Source organism: Mobula hypostoma, chromosome 3 (assembly GCF_963921235.1).
Source record: "Mobula hypostoma chromosome 3, sMobHyp1.1, whole genome shotgun sequence".
NCBI classification, from domain to species: domain Eukaryota; kingdom Metazoa; phylum Chordata; class Chondrichthyes; order Myliobatiformes; family Myliobatidae; genus Mobula; species Mobula hypostoma.
Genome location: NC_086099.1, coordinates 81,376,728 through 81,391,889, shown reverse-complemented (window position 1 = coordinate 81,391,889; position 15,162 = coordinate 81,376,728). Strand labels below are relative to the sequence as shown.

The 15,162-nt window shown below is 35.7% G+C and overlaps 1 protein-coding gene across 2 annotated transcripts in view; it reads left to right on the top strand.

Annotated features, from left to right (window-relative positions):
* Nucleotides 1–15,162, top strand: part of LOC134344097 (phosphatidylinositol 4-kinase type 2-beta-like) — a 60,266-nt gene that overhangs the window by 20,641 nt on the left and 24,463 nt on the right. Inside the window, exons 2-5 of one of the 2 annotated variants that reach the window (XM_063043349.1) lie at nucleotides 662–796; nucleotides 2,038–2,238; nucleotides 11,869–12,000; nucleotides 14,595–14,748. In XM_063043349.1, coding sequence (XP_062899419.1) covers nucleotides 662–796; nucleotides 2,038–2,238; nucleotides 11,869–12,000; nucleotides 14,595–14,748 — 622 coding nt within the window. The remainder of the gene's footprint in view (nucleotides 1–661; nucleotides 797–2,037; nucleotides 2,239–11,868; nucleotides 12,001–14,594; nucleotides 14,749–15,162) is intronic. The other variant, XM_063043350.1, reaches the window with a different exon arrangement.

Here is a 15,162-nt window from a genome sequence, read left to right as displayed (position 1 = left end):
ATTGTTTAAATTGATTAGAAGAGTAGAAACTATAACTACAAAACTAAAGTCTTGCATAAGACAAAATGGTGACTTTTTAAATAATTGAAGGGCTGGCTTTCATTACCATTATTTTCATTTTCTTTGACTGTGAAATTATTTTCAGCAGATTTTTTTTACATAATCTCAGCTATTTTCCCTCTATTGTAACCAAATAATGCTTGCAACTTGCTCATAAAATTAATTAAAATCAGCAGAGTGCCCTCTATAGGCTATGTGACCTATGAACAAAGCAAAAGCAGCATCAAATCAAAGAAGAAAACTTCCTAAATCAGTCTAAACTAGCAAATAAACACGGCATGGAAAAGAGATTGGAATAAATTTTGAGAACTAAATATTCTTACAGTAAGAAATCTGAAGGAAGAGAACTTAGCTTAAAATGAATTTTTGGTGCTAAAAATATTCAGAAGAATTAAAAAAGGTTTGCCACACTTATGAGCAACACTTACCAAGCTGTCTATTAGCCAAGTTAGTTAACATCCTAGTTCCATACTTGTGTAGATAAATGGTTAACCTGTTCTTATAGTAACCTTCAAGCATTACTTTTTTCCCCAGATTCTTTTTGAAAATATCCTATTATGTTAACAAAAAATGCTATGATTTCTTTGTTATTGAATTCCAGATCACCATTGTATGGAGTAACAGTTATCTTTGCCATTTTGGTTTTAACATTTGCATATATTTAGTCTCGTGTATAAAGGTAGACAATCCGTCCATCCTTGTTCAAATGCACTCAGCAACTTTGTGGTTGTTTGATGTAAGTTTGGTGTTTTGGGCCTCTTTGTACTTAGTAACAATCAATTTTTTTCATCAATGCAAGTGGGCTAGCTTGAAGCCAAACATTCAGATCTTGTCATCCCAATTCACTTCTGTAGAACTGTTTTATCCTCAGTGCTTTAGCCCTTACCAATAAAGTTTACTATTTTACATTGCTTTTATTATATAACTACATGACTGATTCTTCACTGACCGTGTTTCAGTGGGTGGTGGCACAGTGAAATTCTCCAGAGGATGTATGAGTTTGTGTTGGACAAACTTGTCAAGTAGGCATGGGTATTTTTTAAAAAAAGTCAATTTTCTTGTAAGAAATAACCTGGAAAGTTTAAAATCTTGTATTATACAGCATGGATCCTTTGACTCAATTTATACGTGCTAAGCAAGGTGCCTTCCTTGAGTAATCCCATTTGCCTGCATTTTCACCTTGTAACACTTGTTCCATGTCTGAACATGTAATAAACTGTTGGATATGGTGTCAATATCCTGAAATATGTCACCCAGCCACACATGTTTCTAGTCTCAAACATATCATGTCCTTTAATAAATAATGATGCAATGTGGAGTAGGCCCTCCCAACCCATCGAGCCCCCCACCCCCCCAGCAACCTCTGACAAACCCAATTAACCTACCCAGTATGTCTTTGGGCTGTGGGGGGAATCAGGATTTGGAGAAAACCGATACCCTCCACGGGGAGGACAAAATGGTGCTGGAATTGAACTTCGAACTCCAGACATCCTGAACTGTAGTAGCATCACGTTAGCCACTCTGCTACTGAGGCATCCAATATATGAGTTTACTGGTTCACCCATCCCTGCTTGTCTTAAATAACCTATATAGCTAGATGAAATCCATTGTCATCCACTTCATGTTCCCTCTAAGCAGAATTGGGCTGAATCTATTAAAATTGATTTTAATTTTTGTCTCACAAGTAAATTTATTGCAATTAAACAGTTTACCTCTGGTTTTCTCTTATTTGTGTTAAATTGAAAAATATATGTAGAAAACTATTTTTAGCCATGTTTGCAGCTGTTCTGCTTGGGATTTTTCTTTGTAAAATGCTATATTGTAAAAAAATATAATTTTGTCTAGTAAATTGTGGAATTCTTAACCCATTTAATTTTAATTTTGTAAATGCATTTAAATGTTTTAAATACACAAGTTACAGTTGCTTGTTGTAATTATGCTTGACATAAATGCTTAAATGTACTCATTTTATTCCAGAAAATTATTGGAGTCTTCAAACCAAAAACAGAAGAACCTTATGGGCAATTAAATCCCAAATGGACCAAGTTTTTCCACAAGATCTGCTGTCCGTGTTGTTTTGGTCGTGGTTGTCTCATACCAAATCAAGGTTACTTGTCAGAAGCTGGTGCTTACCTTGTAGATGAAAAATTGGGACTGGGAGTTGTACCAAAAACAAAGGTAATTTTTATCATGGAAATTATTGAAATGCAGATTTGAATGTTGCACCACAGTGGAAGAGCTCTATACCAATGCAGTTGGCTTTCTGGAATAGCAGAATTATGTGTAATTTTATAACCTTTTGCCTGTCCTCTTTTTGTTATTTGTGTCATTTGTTATACCTTCTGTTTCATTTAAAAGAAAGTACTAGAAACTTAGTGTTTTATATTATGAAATTCTGTTTTTAATATGCTGCCTTCTAAAGGATTTTATTTGTATTATTCTTAGTTAGATACTTTATTGATCCCAGAGGAAATTACTTCGTAAAACTCCTGAACAAGTGAAGCATCCTCAGCTTCTTAATTGTGACTTTATCCCTCTTTTGTGAAGAGAAATGTACATTAGTGTTACCATTACATTTCATGCTGACCATTCTTGCAGAAACAAATTTTGTTCCCATTTATTCTCCATCTTTTATAAATTGTAATGTCTAGATCAAAGCACTTTTTCTCAATTCAGCTTTCTTACTTTTCTTTTTCCAATATTTTTATTAAATTTATTAAATTTCATATAAATACAGTATTCATAAGGATATTATAAATCAAGATAAGATGGCACGTAATGCATTATATATAAATCACACTGATACAATCACAGTATCCCATATTCATGATCACACAGTCCTCTTTTATTGTCATTTAGTAATGCATGCATTAAGAAATGATACAATGTTCCTCCAGAATGATATCACAGAAACACAAGACAAACCAAGACTGAAAAATTGACAAAAACCACATAATTGTAACATATAGTTACACCAGTGCAAAGCAATACCATAATTTGATAAAGAGCCGACCATGGGCATGGTAAAAAAAAAAGTCTCAGAGTCTCTTGTAAGTCCCATCATCTCACGCAAATGGTAGAAGGAAGAAAAACTCTCCCTGCCATGAGCTTCCAGCGCTGCAAACTTGCCGATGCAGCACCCTGGAGGTACCCGACCACAGCCGACTCTTGAGTCTGTCCAAAAACTTTGAGCCTCCAACCAGACCTCCGACACTGAGTACCATCTCTGCCGAGCGCTTTGACCTCGACCCCGGCAATAGGCAAAGCCGAGGATTTGAGGCCTTCCCCTCCGGAGATTCTGGATTGCACAGTTGCAGCGGCAGCGAAGCGGGCATTTCAGAAGTTTCTCCAGATGTTCCTCTGTGCTTCTCACGTCTGTCTCCATCAAATCAGGACTGTGCACGGTACCTACTTACAAATACGATATCATTTTGGAGTGGCCGTGCGCGCTGCGTCACGCCACCGTTTTCTCCTCCCCTCCCAATATAATATAGTTAATTATATTATAAAAAAATCTACACCTACTACCAAGACAAAGCTGGTTGGTTTTAAAAAAAACACAAAAAAAGAGTACTTTACCATATAGTGTTTTATAATAATAGCCAGATCTATATTTTAATAACATTAACAATTCAAAGATTTTCAAAATAGTTCAGAAAGGGTCCCTATAACGTTTGAAAATCTTGATTTAGAATCAGAAATCAAACAATGGATCTTCTCTAAATTTAAATATGACATAACATCGCATAACCATTGAGCATGTGTGGGGGGGGGCAACCTCTTTCCATTTAAGCAAGATCGCCCTCCCAGCCATAAGAGAAATAAAAGCCAGTACCCGCAAATGAAAAGGCTCCAAAATTAAAGCTCTTTCCTCAACAAATACCAAATAAGGCAGTCAAAGGACTGGGCTTAAAATTAACTTTAAAATGTACAGAAAAAGTTTGGAATACGTCTTTCCAATATTTTTCAAGGCTCGAACATGACCAAAACATGAATTAATGAAGCTGCTCCATTTTTACATCTGTCACACAATAAGGAGATATATCTGCAAAAAAAACGAGAGCTTGTCTTTAGCCCTCTGTACCACTTTAAATTGTAGGGGGGAATGATGAGCACATAATGATGAAGAATTAACCATTTTGAAAATAGCCCTCCAGGTCTCCTCAGATAATGAAGTCTAAATCTTTTTCCCAATCTTTTTTAATTTTGTCTAAAGGAGCCATTCTCAGTCCCAACAACAAACCATAAATATAAGATACTGAGCCATTATCAAAAGGTTTCAAATTAAAAATTACATCTATTATTGTCCTATCAGGGCTGGTAGGAAATATATGTAGTTTAGATCTTAAAAAATTTCTAATCTGTAGATATCAAAAAAAGTGGGTATTTAATAAGTTGTATTTCACCGAGAGCTGCTCAAAAGAAGAAAGATACCCTCCAACAAACAGATTCTGAAATCATTTAATGCCTAATCTATCCTATTCTCTAAAAATAGATCGGTCATAGATGGTTTAAAAAAAAAATTAGAAAAAATAGGACTGGAAAGAGAAAATCTCAATAAACCAAAATGTTTTCTAAACTGTAGCCAGATCCTCAAAGTGTGTTTAACCACCAAACTGTCAGTTAATTTATTTAAAGATAAAGGAAGAGAGGATCCGAGAATAGACATAATAGAAAATTTCGTAACAGAGTTGGCTTCCAAAAAGACCCATATTGGACAATCCTCACGATTAATATAATATAACCAGAACATGAGATTTCGTATGTTAATTGCCCAATAATATAACCTAAAATTGGGTAGAGCAAGGCCTCCAGTCTTTTCAATTTTTTTTGAAGGTTGGCTTTATTTAATCGGGGTTTTCTGTTCTTCCATATATAGGAAGAAAGAATCGAATCTAAAGAATCAAAAAAAGACGAGAATAAAATCAGGTACGGCTTGAAAAAGGTATACAAATTTAGGTAAAATATTCATTTTAATAGAATTAATTCGACCATTCAATGATAAAAAGAGAGGTGACCAATTAGAAAGTGTCTTTTTCACATAATTCATTAAGGTTAGAAAATTTTCTTTGAATAGATCTTTATAATTCTTAGTGATTGTTACACCCAAATATGTAAATTGTTTTGCAATTTTAAAAGGAAGGTTAATATCGGATGGTATCAAATTATTTAAAGGAAACAATTCACTGTTATGTAAATTCAATTTATATCCTGAAAACTGACTAAAATTAGTAAAAGAAACATAGAGGGTAAAGAAATTGTAATATTAGATATAAAAAGCAATAGGTCATCAGCATACAGCGAAACTTTATGAATAGTACCTTTCCTTAAGACTCTCGAAAGGCAAATGCTAAAGGTTCTAATACCAAATCAAAAAGCAAAGGGCTCAATTGACGTCCTTGTCTGGTTCCACTTTGGAGTTTAATTGGTTTAGAATTTTGAAAGTTAGTAAGGACCTGAGCAGAGGGAGATAAGTAAAATAATGTAATCCAAAGAATAAAATTGGGCCCAAAATTTAATTTTTCTAAGGTTTTAAACAGGTAATTCCGTTCAACTCGGTCAAAAGCCTTCTCCACATCCAGAGAAATCATACATTCCGATATTTCCTTGGATGGAGAATGCATAACATTTAACAATCGCTGTATATTAAAATGGGAATATCGATTTTTTAAAAAATAAATCCTGTCTGATCAGATATTATAGAAGGTATAATATTCTCGAGTCTATGGGCGAAAACTTTAGATGGGGTCTTAGCATGAACATTGAGTAAAGGGATTGGTCTATATGAAGAGTATTCAGTGGGTTTCTTATTTTTAAGAATAAGCAAAATGGAAGCTTCATAAAAAGACTGTGGCAACCTACCCACCTTGAAGGAATCAGTAAGGGTAGAACATAAACGAGGTATAAGCAATGAAGAAAAAGCCTTACAAAATTCTCCAGAGAATCCGTCAGGTCCTGGAGATTTCCCAGAATGCAATGAACGTATAGCCTCAGTGATTTCCTCCTGAGAAATAAGTTGATCCAACTGCTTTCAATTATCAACCAAAAGTCCAGGAATATATAATTAGTCTAAAAAAATTGTTCATTGCAGTATTATCTTTAACAAATTAAGAACTATACAATTTAGAATAAAATTCTGTAAAAGTGTCATTTATTTCAAAATGGTCAGTTGTCATATCACCATTGGTTTTGCGAATTTCTTTAATTTGCTGTTTAGCTATGAAGCTCTTCAATTGATTAGCCAATAGTTTACCAGTTTTTTCTCCATGTATACAGAATTGGCTTCTATCTTTTAAAAGTTGGCTTTCAGTTGGATACGTTATAAGAAGTTCATATTTAGTTTTAATTTCAATACATCTTTTGTATAGTTCAGAGTCTGGTGCCAAAGCATATTTCTGGTCTAATTGTTTTAATTGATTAACTAAGTCAGTTCTCTCTCTATTAGCTTTTTTCTTAATTTATGCAATATAGGAGATAATTTGTCCTCTAATATATGCCTTAAAAGCGTCCCAAATGATAAGACTTGAAGTCTCTTCCAACGTATTTTCTTCAAAAAAAGAGTAATTTGATTCTCCAGAAATTTTAGAAAGTCCTTATCAGATAACAAATTTAAATTAAAACGCCAGGATCTGTTCATATGAGTGAAACCAGGAAGATTTAAAGATAGAAATACAGGAGAATGGTCGGATGCAGCTATTTCTTTATAAATGGAGTCATTTGACTATCAATAAAAAAAATAATCAATCCTAGTATAGGAATGATGAACATGAGAGAAGAATGAATGCTCCCTTTCTGCCGGGTGAAAAAAAAAGCCAGACATCAACAATATCAAATTTCATTAGAAAGGATTGAATAAATAAAGCTGATTTAGGTGTGGCTGATTTAGGAAAAGAACAATCTAATACTGGGTCTAGACAACAATTAAAATCTCCTCCCATCACTAAAGAATAAAGACTCAAATCTGGGAGGAATGAAAAGAAACACTCAAAAAATCCTGGGTCATCCAGATTGGGGGTGTACACATTAGCAAATACAATTAATTTATTATCTAGTTTCCCTGACACTATGACAAATCACCCATTAGGGTCAGAGACAACTTTATGTTGAACAAAAAAAATTGTATTGTCTATAAAAATTGAGACCCCTTGAGATTTTGCTCTGAATGAATAATGAAATTGTAAATCCTTCCACCGATTTTAAAAAGCTGTGCGTTGTCACAACTACATACATGCGTTTCTTGTAGAAAATAATGGGGGCCCTTAACTTTTTAATATAAGCAAAAATCTTATTCCATTTCACAGGATGATTTAACCCCTTCACATTAAAACTAAGTAAATTAATATTTCAATCCATTTTAAATACTAATTAACAGAAGAGTTTAAAGATCTGACCATAGATTATTAGAACCAGAGAACAAAGCATAAAATAAGGTACTCAAACAGAAAATTTGGATGGTAGCCCAACACAGCTTCCAGAGGAAAAAGAAACCCCACCCCCCTCCCCCTCCCAAAGCGAAAAAAGCCGGCCACAGAACAGACGGCACGCTAAACCCTAAGAACAACCCTCCCTAAGAAATCCTGTTGGCAAAACTCCAATCATTCAAGGATATTATGTTCCTACCAAGGGAAAGCAGACAAAATAAACTTAGATCAGAAATCCAAAACAGAAGAGGATTCATTTTAACAATTTCAAAAAAAAACGAACTCAGAAAAATGAGTAAAGTAATAAAAAAAAAATCAAAGAAAATATCCAAAAACAAGATATATAAATGGTTAAAACGTAAGTTTATTAAAACCTTATTCTATCCAACATTAAAAAGATAACTGCTCTTGTAAGAGATATAACACATTTAATCTACTGCTTTCAAAAACTTCTGTGTGTCTTCAACCGATCCCAGCCATTTCTGCAGACTATTTTTCTGAACGATTCTAAGATGCGCAGGGAAGCAAAGGGAGGGCTTAAACCCTTTGTTATAAAGCAGCGACATAACCTCTTTATATTTGGCACGTTCAGCCATAACCTCGGGTGCATAATCTTCCACAAATCTGATCATTTTCCCTTTGTAATCGATCATTCCTACTTGACGGGTATGACCGATTAAAAGCTCCTTAGTATGAAATTCATTAAAGCACAGTATAACCGACCTAGCTCGCTCCCCTGACTTTGGCTTCAGGGCCAGTGACCAGTGTGTGCGGTCCAGCTTAGGTACAGATGACAATAAATCAGGGAATAGCTGCTTCAGAAAGCTTGCAAAAAACTCTGTGGGGTGGGCACTTTCAATTGATTCTTCAAGACCCAGAATATGGACTTCCGGTAGCGCTCATGGAGTGAAGTCACGTTCTTGACTCGCTCCATTACCTCTGAGTTTTTTTTCTTCTGATCAGCTATATTTTAATTAACCATTAAGGCATCAACTTTTACAATACTTTGAATCAAATTGGGCTCTTCGATAACTGGATGCGTTTAAGGTCTGCTATGTCTAAGAATGGGAAAAACGGGAAGGATGGCAAACCTCCGGTTAAACCGAAAGGTACAGATTTCCCTCCGACTGAACCACCGGTGACTTTGAAAGCTATATCGGAGTTAATTCAAAGGGAAATTTCAACCTCTGTTACGGAGCTGATTCGTGCGGAAATTTTAATTCATTTCCAGAAAATTGCCGATTCAATCGATAAGATACAAACATCTATTACGGAACATCAGTCGGCTATATCTGATCTTCAAAAATCCACACAACAAAGTGAGCTTAAGATGGGGAAAATCGAAGAAACAATTAATGTAATGAAGAAGAAACTTGATTTTCTGACCTTTAAAAACTCTGACTTAGAATCTAGAATGCGACGGCAGAATCTACGAATGATCGGGGTGCGTGAAGCTGTTGAATCTGATAACCCTATGAAGTATTTTTCTCAACTTTTAAAAGATGCATTTCCTACTGTATTTCCTGACCAACCACCGTTATTGGATCGTGTTCACAGAGTTCCATCATACTCGCCTAGGTCAGATAGACCTCGACATGTTATTTTACGGTTTCATTACTTTCAAGACAAGGAGAAACTGTTTCGATTCATTCGATCTAAGGGTTTCATTGATTTTCTGGATCTTAAATTCCGATTCGTGGAAGATTTCAGTAAACCAATCCGGGATCAACGGGTTCGTTACAGATCTGTGATGTCGGAACTCTGCAAGATGGATTTAAGACCAGCGCTGCTTTACCCTGCACGTCTAAGGATTCGTACGTTGGATGGAGCCCTCCATTTTTTTGACTCTCCATCGGATGCCCAGAGTTATTTGGATCAATTTTCACCTTCAACATCTTAATTGTAATTTTTTAACTATCTCCGTTGATCGGAGGCTGTGAATTTGTCGGTCTTAATTTTTTTTTTGCCTTATATGGGCAGAAAAGTTTATTTTTGATTACTTAATATGGTTGCTAAACTTTCTTTTTAACTGTGTCATTTCTTTCTTTTTCCCAGGGGATTCTGGGTGCTTACTTCCTTATTGTCATTTTACGTATTTCCTTTGTGGCCTTAAATTTTGTAGTTTTTTTTAAATCTATTTTGTTTTGTAGGTTTTTATAACTAGTTTATGTTAATAATCTTTTTTTTGTTGTTCTGTTTATTCATGGATCTGGGGTTTATTGCGGTTTTTTTTCATATATTTTCTGGCTTTTATTTTGTTATGTATTTATTTTAATTGAGTTATCTTTTTTTATTCTTTTACTGTTTTATAATCAGCTGATCTTTTTTATATTTACACTTTTTTTTTAGGGAGCGTATACCGGAAGTCATGGGGGTAGTTTTAGTGCTTGCTTCTTTCGGGCTGGTCTGCGTTAGATTTAGCTTGGGGGACATGGGGTGGGGGTGGTGGGAGGGGCTTCACTTTTTAGTTTCTTTCTTCTTGGGCTATATACATTATTGAAGTATTGGTTGCGTTCTTCTTCCCGGTATCTCTTGTATGTTCTGTTCCCTCTCCGGGTTCGTGGGTCGAGCCTATCGTCAATCCTCCTTGTTGTGGGTTGACTTTAGGGTTTATGGAGTCTATTATTAATTTTGTCTCCTGGAATACTAATGGTCTTAATCATCCTATTAAAAGGAAAAAAGTTTTTTTTTTTAAAGACCCAGAATATGTAGATTGTACATTCTGCTTCTGCTTTCTAGGTTGGTAATCTTCTTTGTTAATTTTTCATTAGATAATTTTTTGTAGAGCTTACTCATGTCTTCTAAGTCTGCTTCCAGTATCGACAAAGTTTCTTTATTCTCCTTAATTCGCTTATCATGTTCGATTAGAGTTTGTTGAATAGTGTCCAACTTGACATTGAGCTGTTGAAATTCGTCAGAAAGTTCTGTTCTTGGCTTTTTAAGAAAACCTCCAATTGATTCCAAAGTGGTTGGAGAACCTTTAGTCTTTCTTTAATTTGTAGTCTTTCTCAAAGACATAATAGAGCAATATTGAGATTTACAATAAGGTTTTAAAAAAACTGGTAGGAAACAAAATGATAGATAAGGTAGGAGCAAGTTCAAAAAGATGTTACCCCATCAGCTGCCAGCAGAGCTCTTCCAATTCAGCTTTAGCAGTATTTCGTGAACAGTTTATGTCTCTGATTTTATGCCTCTGTTCCTGTATCTTTTAAAATTGCACTATTTAGGCTACATTGTCATATTTATTCTTTCTAATTATCTTAACAATGATTGGCATTAATCTGTCATGTGTTCTTATTTTATTTGCCTATTATTTCTTGAACAAAAATAACATCCAAATTATTTACTGTATTTTATGTTCTGTGTCATCTGCAAGTAGGTTTGTATTAAGAACTGTTCTGAATCCAAATTTGTTCCCTCCACAGGAAAATATTCCTTATTTGTCCCTTCCTTTATAACTATCTCTTTATTTCATTCACTCTTTTCTTTGTTGACATGAGTTTTGGGTTGTCTTTCATTTTGGTGTTTAAGCTTTTTTCCCTTCCTCTATTACTTTTTTAAGACTTTTTCTGAACGTTATCTTGGTTCGTTCTACATTATCAATCTTGTATTTGTTAGAAGAGTAATTTTGTCTTTCAGTTTTAGTGCATACATTTGCAGTTCTCCACTGAGTTCCATGTTTGGACGCCCTCCTTTTCCCTTCAAATGAAGATTTACTGTGTATCTGAATGGTTGTTGCTTGTTAACCATTACCTCACACTTGACTTTTCATTCTTTCAGCGTTAAAATCATAGTTGAGCTTACCGTTACTTGTCTCTATCATCCATTCTGACTTGCAATACATTGAGTTCATAGTTTACAAATTTCTCTGTGATCTTTATCTATATTTACAACTTTTTCCCACTTGTAGTTACTGATCCCACCTCCCATGGAGCCAAAGTTAGACCAACAGCTCCATCTGATTTGCTCTGGAGCCTTTATTTTCTTTGTCCAATCTATAATTAGGAAGCAGTCATTTTCTCAATGCCTTAGCAATCTCATTTGTGTTTGAGAGCTCATATCTTTAAACTGTTCTTTTGATTTGTCCACCTCCCAGTCTTAACCTTCTTCATTCCATCCCCATTTTCATGGAGCTCCACAGTTACAAGTGCAAAGTTTGCTGGGTACCAGTAGATGGCTCCCACGTGAAGCTACAAACTTAACATTTGGTGTCAATGTTTCCAGTATGTGTTTTCAAATACTTTTGAGTTCCACAAAGATGAGTGTGATCTGCTATAATTAGAATCCTCCTTTTGTTCTTCCTTGATGTGAATTTGGAATTTTTTTTTCCTGCTGCATTATTTTCAGAACAAAGCTAATCACTTTTAAACTTTTTTTTAAAACCTAGGTAGTTTGGCTTGCAAGTGAAACATTCAACTATAGTGCAATAGATCGAGCAAAATCCAGAGGCAAGAAATATGCTTTAGAAAAAGTGCCAAAAGTTGGTCGCAGGTTTCATAGGATTGGGCTTCCTCCAAAGGTAGTAATTTAAATATTCTGTTGATGAGTTTGAACTTTGGTGTTCATTTTTGTAATTTTATACTGTTTGCTTGAGTATACAAATGCACTAAGTTTCTTTGTAAACAATTTTAAATTTGTATGTAGTTGATGTTATAGTCATATCAAATTTAGTATGGTTCTCAGAATCAGGTTCAATATCATGAACATATGTCATGAAATTTGTTAACTTTGTGGCAGTAGTGCAATCCAATTCATGATAAATACAGGAGAAAAAAAAACAATTACATTCAGTATATATGTATATTAAATACACCCTATCCTCGTTATATGCGAGGGATACGTTCCTCGAAGTTGACGCATAATGCGAAATCGCATAATATGAACAATTATTTAAATGGAGAAAATAGGGATGCGTTCCAGAGGGCTTCCTAAATATGTTTTATCTGTAACTTATTCACATTTTTATACCAATATGACACAAAAGCAGTACTACAAGACAACATTTGTATTATATTTAATCAATTTAAGGTAATATTCAATGTAATAAATCATAGAAAGTTAACATCCCCTGGTGTACAGTACTCACCAACAGTGGCAGGTGTGTTTGCTCCGGGAGATGAGTGGTTGTTGTGGTGTTAGGTAGCTTTACACGGATAAGGTGGATGGTTGTGGTCATCAGGATAATATCAAGCACAGCAAGGGGTGAAGGAAGACTCACAGAACTCTTAGAACTGCCGGCAGCAGAAAGATTACAGCAATTTGCATAAAGTGGTGAGGGTTGTTTGCTTGGCAGCATTTTGTTTTTGAGCATAAATTTGCTTGTAGGGAAGAAGGGTTGACGGCAGGGAACTACTGAAATGCTGACTCCGTTCTAAATGTGGGTCCATGTCCGTTGCCATTTGTGCCAAGTGTTCCGACTTTCACCATTCCCTCACTGTTGGTAAAATCCCGGGATTTTCAAAATCGTCTGTTGCTTGGAGCATCTGAGAGATAGTTCGCCATAAAAATAATAAATAAATACGTATGCCTTGAATGTGGATTACACCTTGGTCGAGTGGTTGAATCAGCGATGTTGTGTTAAGCAGCAGGAAATGCACTGTTACATTAGGATGAGTGCTGTCCAAATGTTTAGGATGGGCTAGCGCATTGTCAAGCAACAAAAGAACTTTAAAGGCAAGATTCTGTTCCTGACAGTAACGTCCCAGAGCTGTGTTACCTTCAGCTGATGCCGCGCTGTTTATAATTTCCAACTTTTTTTTCCAAGTGTTAAAGCGGTTCTCTGCCGCTGGGCTGATGGCCCAAGACATGACATCGGATGCTTAGGAGGCATAGTTAAATATTTCAAGCACAAAATGACTGCACTGTAGGTAAAACCAACATAAGTTTAAGATCGCACATCCACACCTTACCAAACCAATGCGAGAGTGACGGGAGAGAGATTGTGAGGCGTGCACACCTGACTTGTATTGGTGGGAAAGCGGTGCTTCTTGTCCCAACAGTGAGACTGTGAGGTGTGTGCACATGACTTGTATTGGCGGGAAGGCAGTGCTCCTCGCATAACTCTGAATTTTGGACGCATGTAATGAGGATAGGGTGTAGTTCAATTGAAATAAGTAATGCACAAACAGAATTTTTAAAAAAAAAGTAATGAGGTAGTGTTCTTGGGTTCAATGTCCATTTAGAAATCAGATGGTAGAGGGGAAGAGGCTGTTCCTGAATTGCTGAGTGTGTGCCTTCAGGCTTCTGTACATCCTTCCTAGTGGTTAACAATAAGATGAGGATGTGACCTGGCTGGTGGGGGACCTTAATGTTGGACACTGCCTTGTTTGTTCATGATAAAACTAAAACATCTTTATTTGGGATACTCCAGCAATGACTTTAGTACAACATCAAGTATACTCTCAAAGATCATGTGGATGATTTTATGAAAGACTCCTGGTCCCGGGTAACCACCAGAAGTCTATATCTTCCCTTTAGTGTGTTAAAGTACAGAGTCTCAAACTTGCCTCATCATGCTTCATTTGCCAAAACCCAGTCAACGCGTCATGTTTACTAAACCATTTGCAAACCGGAATGTGATCTCCTTCCATGTTGGCAATATAGCTAAAGATTGAATAGTTATTGTTGCCTTTTTGTTAGGTCCCACTGACTCATTTAAATGAGCAGAATGTTCATTGAAATATATTTTAAAAGCTCTGCCACACAGTGTTGCACCAAAGGAAGTTCCCCAGCACATAGCTATAATGTATTTATACTTAACGGATGTAAAAACCAAAATGAGCCAGTGTGTATTTCATTAATATATTAAGATTTTGGTTTAGTATGTTAAAGCAGTGGTTGGAGACCTTGAAAACATGGCCTGATCAATCACCATAATACCAGTGTATTCAGATATGATTTTCACAGCTGCTTGTTTCCCATGGTTTAAAATTTTTTTAAGTACTCCACAGTGTGGTTCACTAATTTAGGACTGAGCCGTTGAGACTTTATTACTGGATATCTCTTGATCTTTGTTCAAAAACATTTATAACATTGCTAAATGGCTTTCTAGCAAGCATAAAAACAAAATTGAAATCAATTTTGAAGATCTTTGACAATATTCCACTTCTTTAGGTTGGCTCCTTTCAACTCTTTGTAGAAAATTACAAAGAAGCTGACTACTGGCTTCGAAAATTTGAAACTGATCCATTGCCAGAAAACACTCGCAAGCAGCTACAGTCCCAGTTTGAGAGATTGGTGATTCTAGATTACATCATCAGAAATACTGGTAAGTATAAAATCATTTGAAGCTAGAATGTAAGGGTTGCTCTTTTAAGTACTTAGAGAAATAGATTAGCCTTGGAATTTATTTATAAAATTCAAGGTTTGAACTAAGTTTTACATTTTACTGATTCTATTTTCCCATGTTTGGCTGCACCATGTTTAAAAGTACTGGAGTGAATGATTTCATTTATTTATTGTTTGATTGACGTATGGCACGGAGTGGGCGACTGGGCCATCTGGCCCTTCAAGCCGTGCTGCCCAGAGATGCCCTGATTTAACCCTAGTCTAATCACGGGACAGTTTACAATGACCGGTTAACCTACCTACCCACCCAGTACATCTTTGGACTGTGGGAGAAAACCAGCTCTCCCGGAGGAATCCTACGTGGTCACAGGGAGAACGTACAAATTCTTCACAG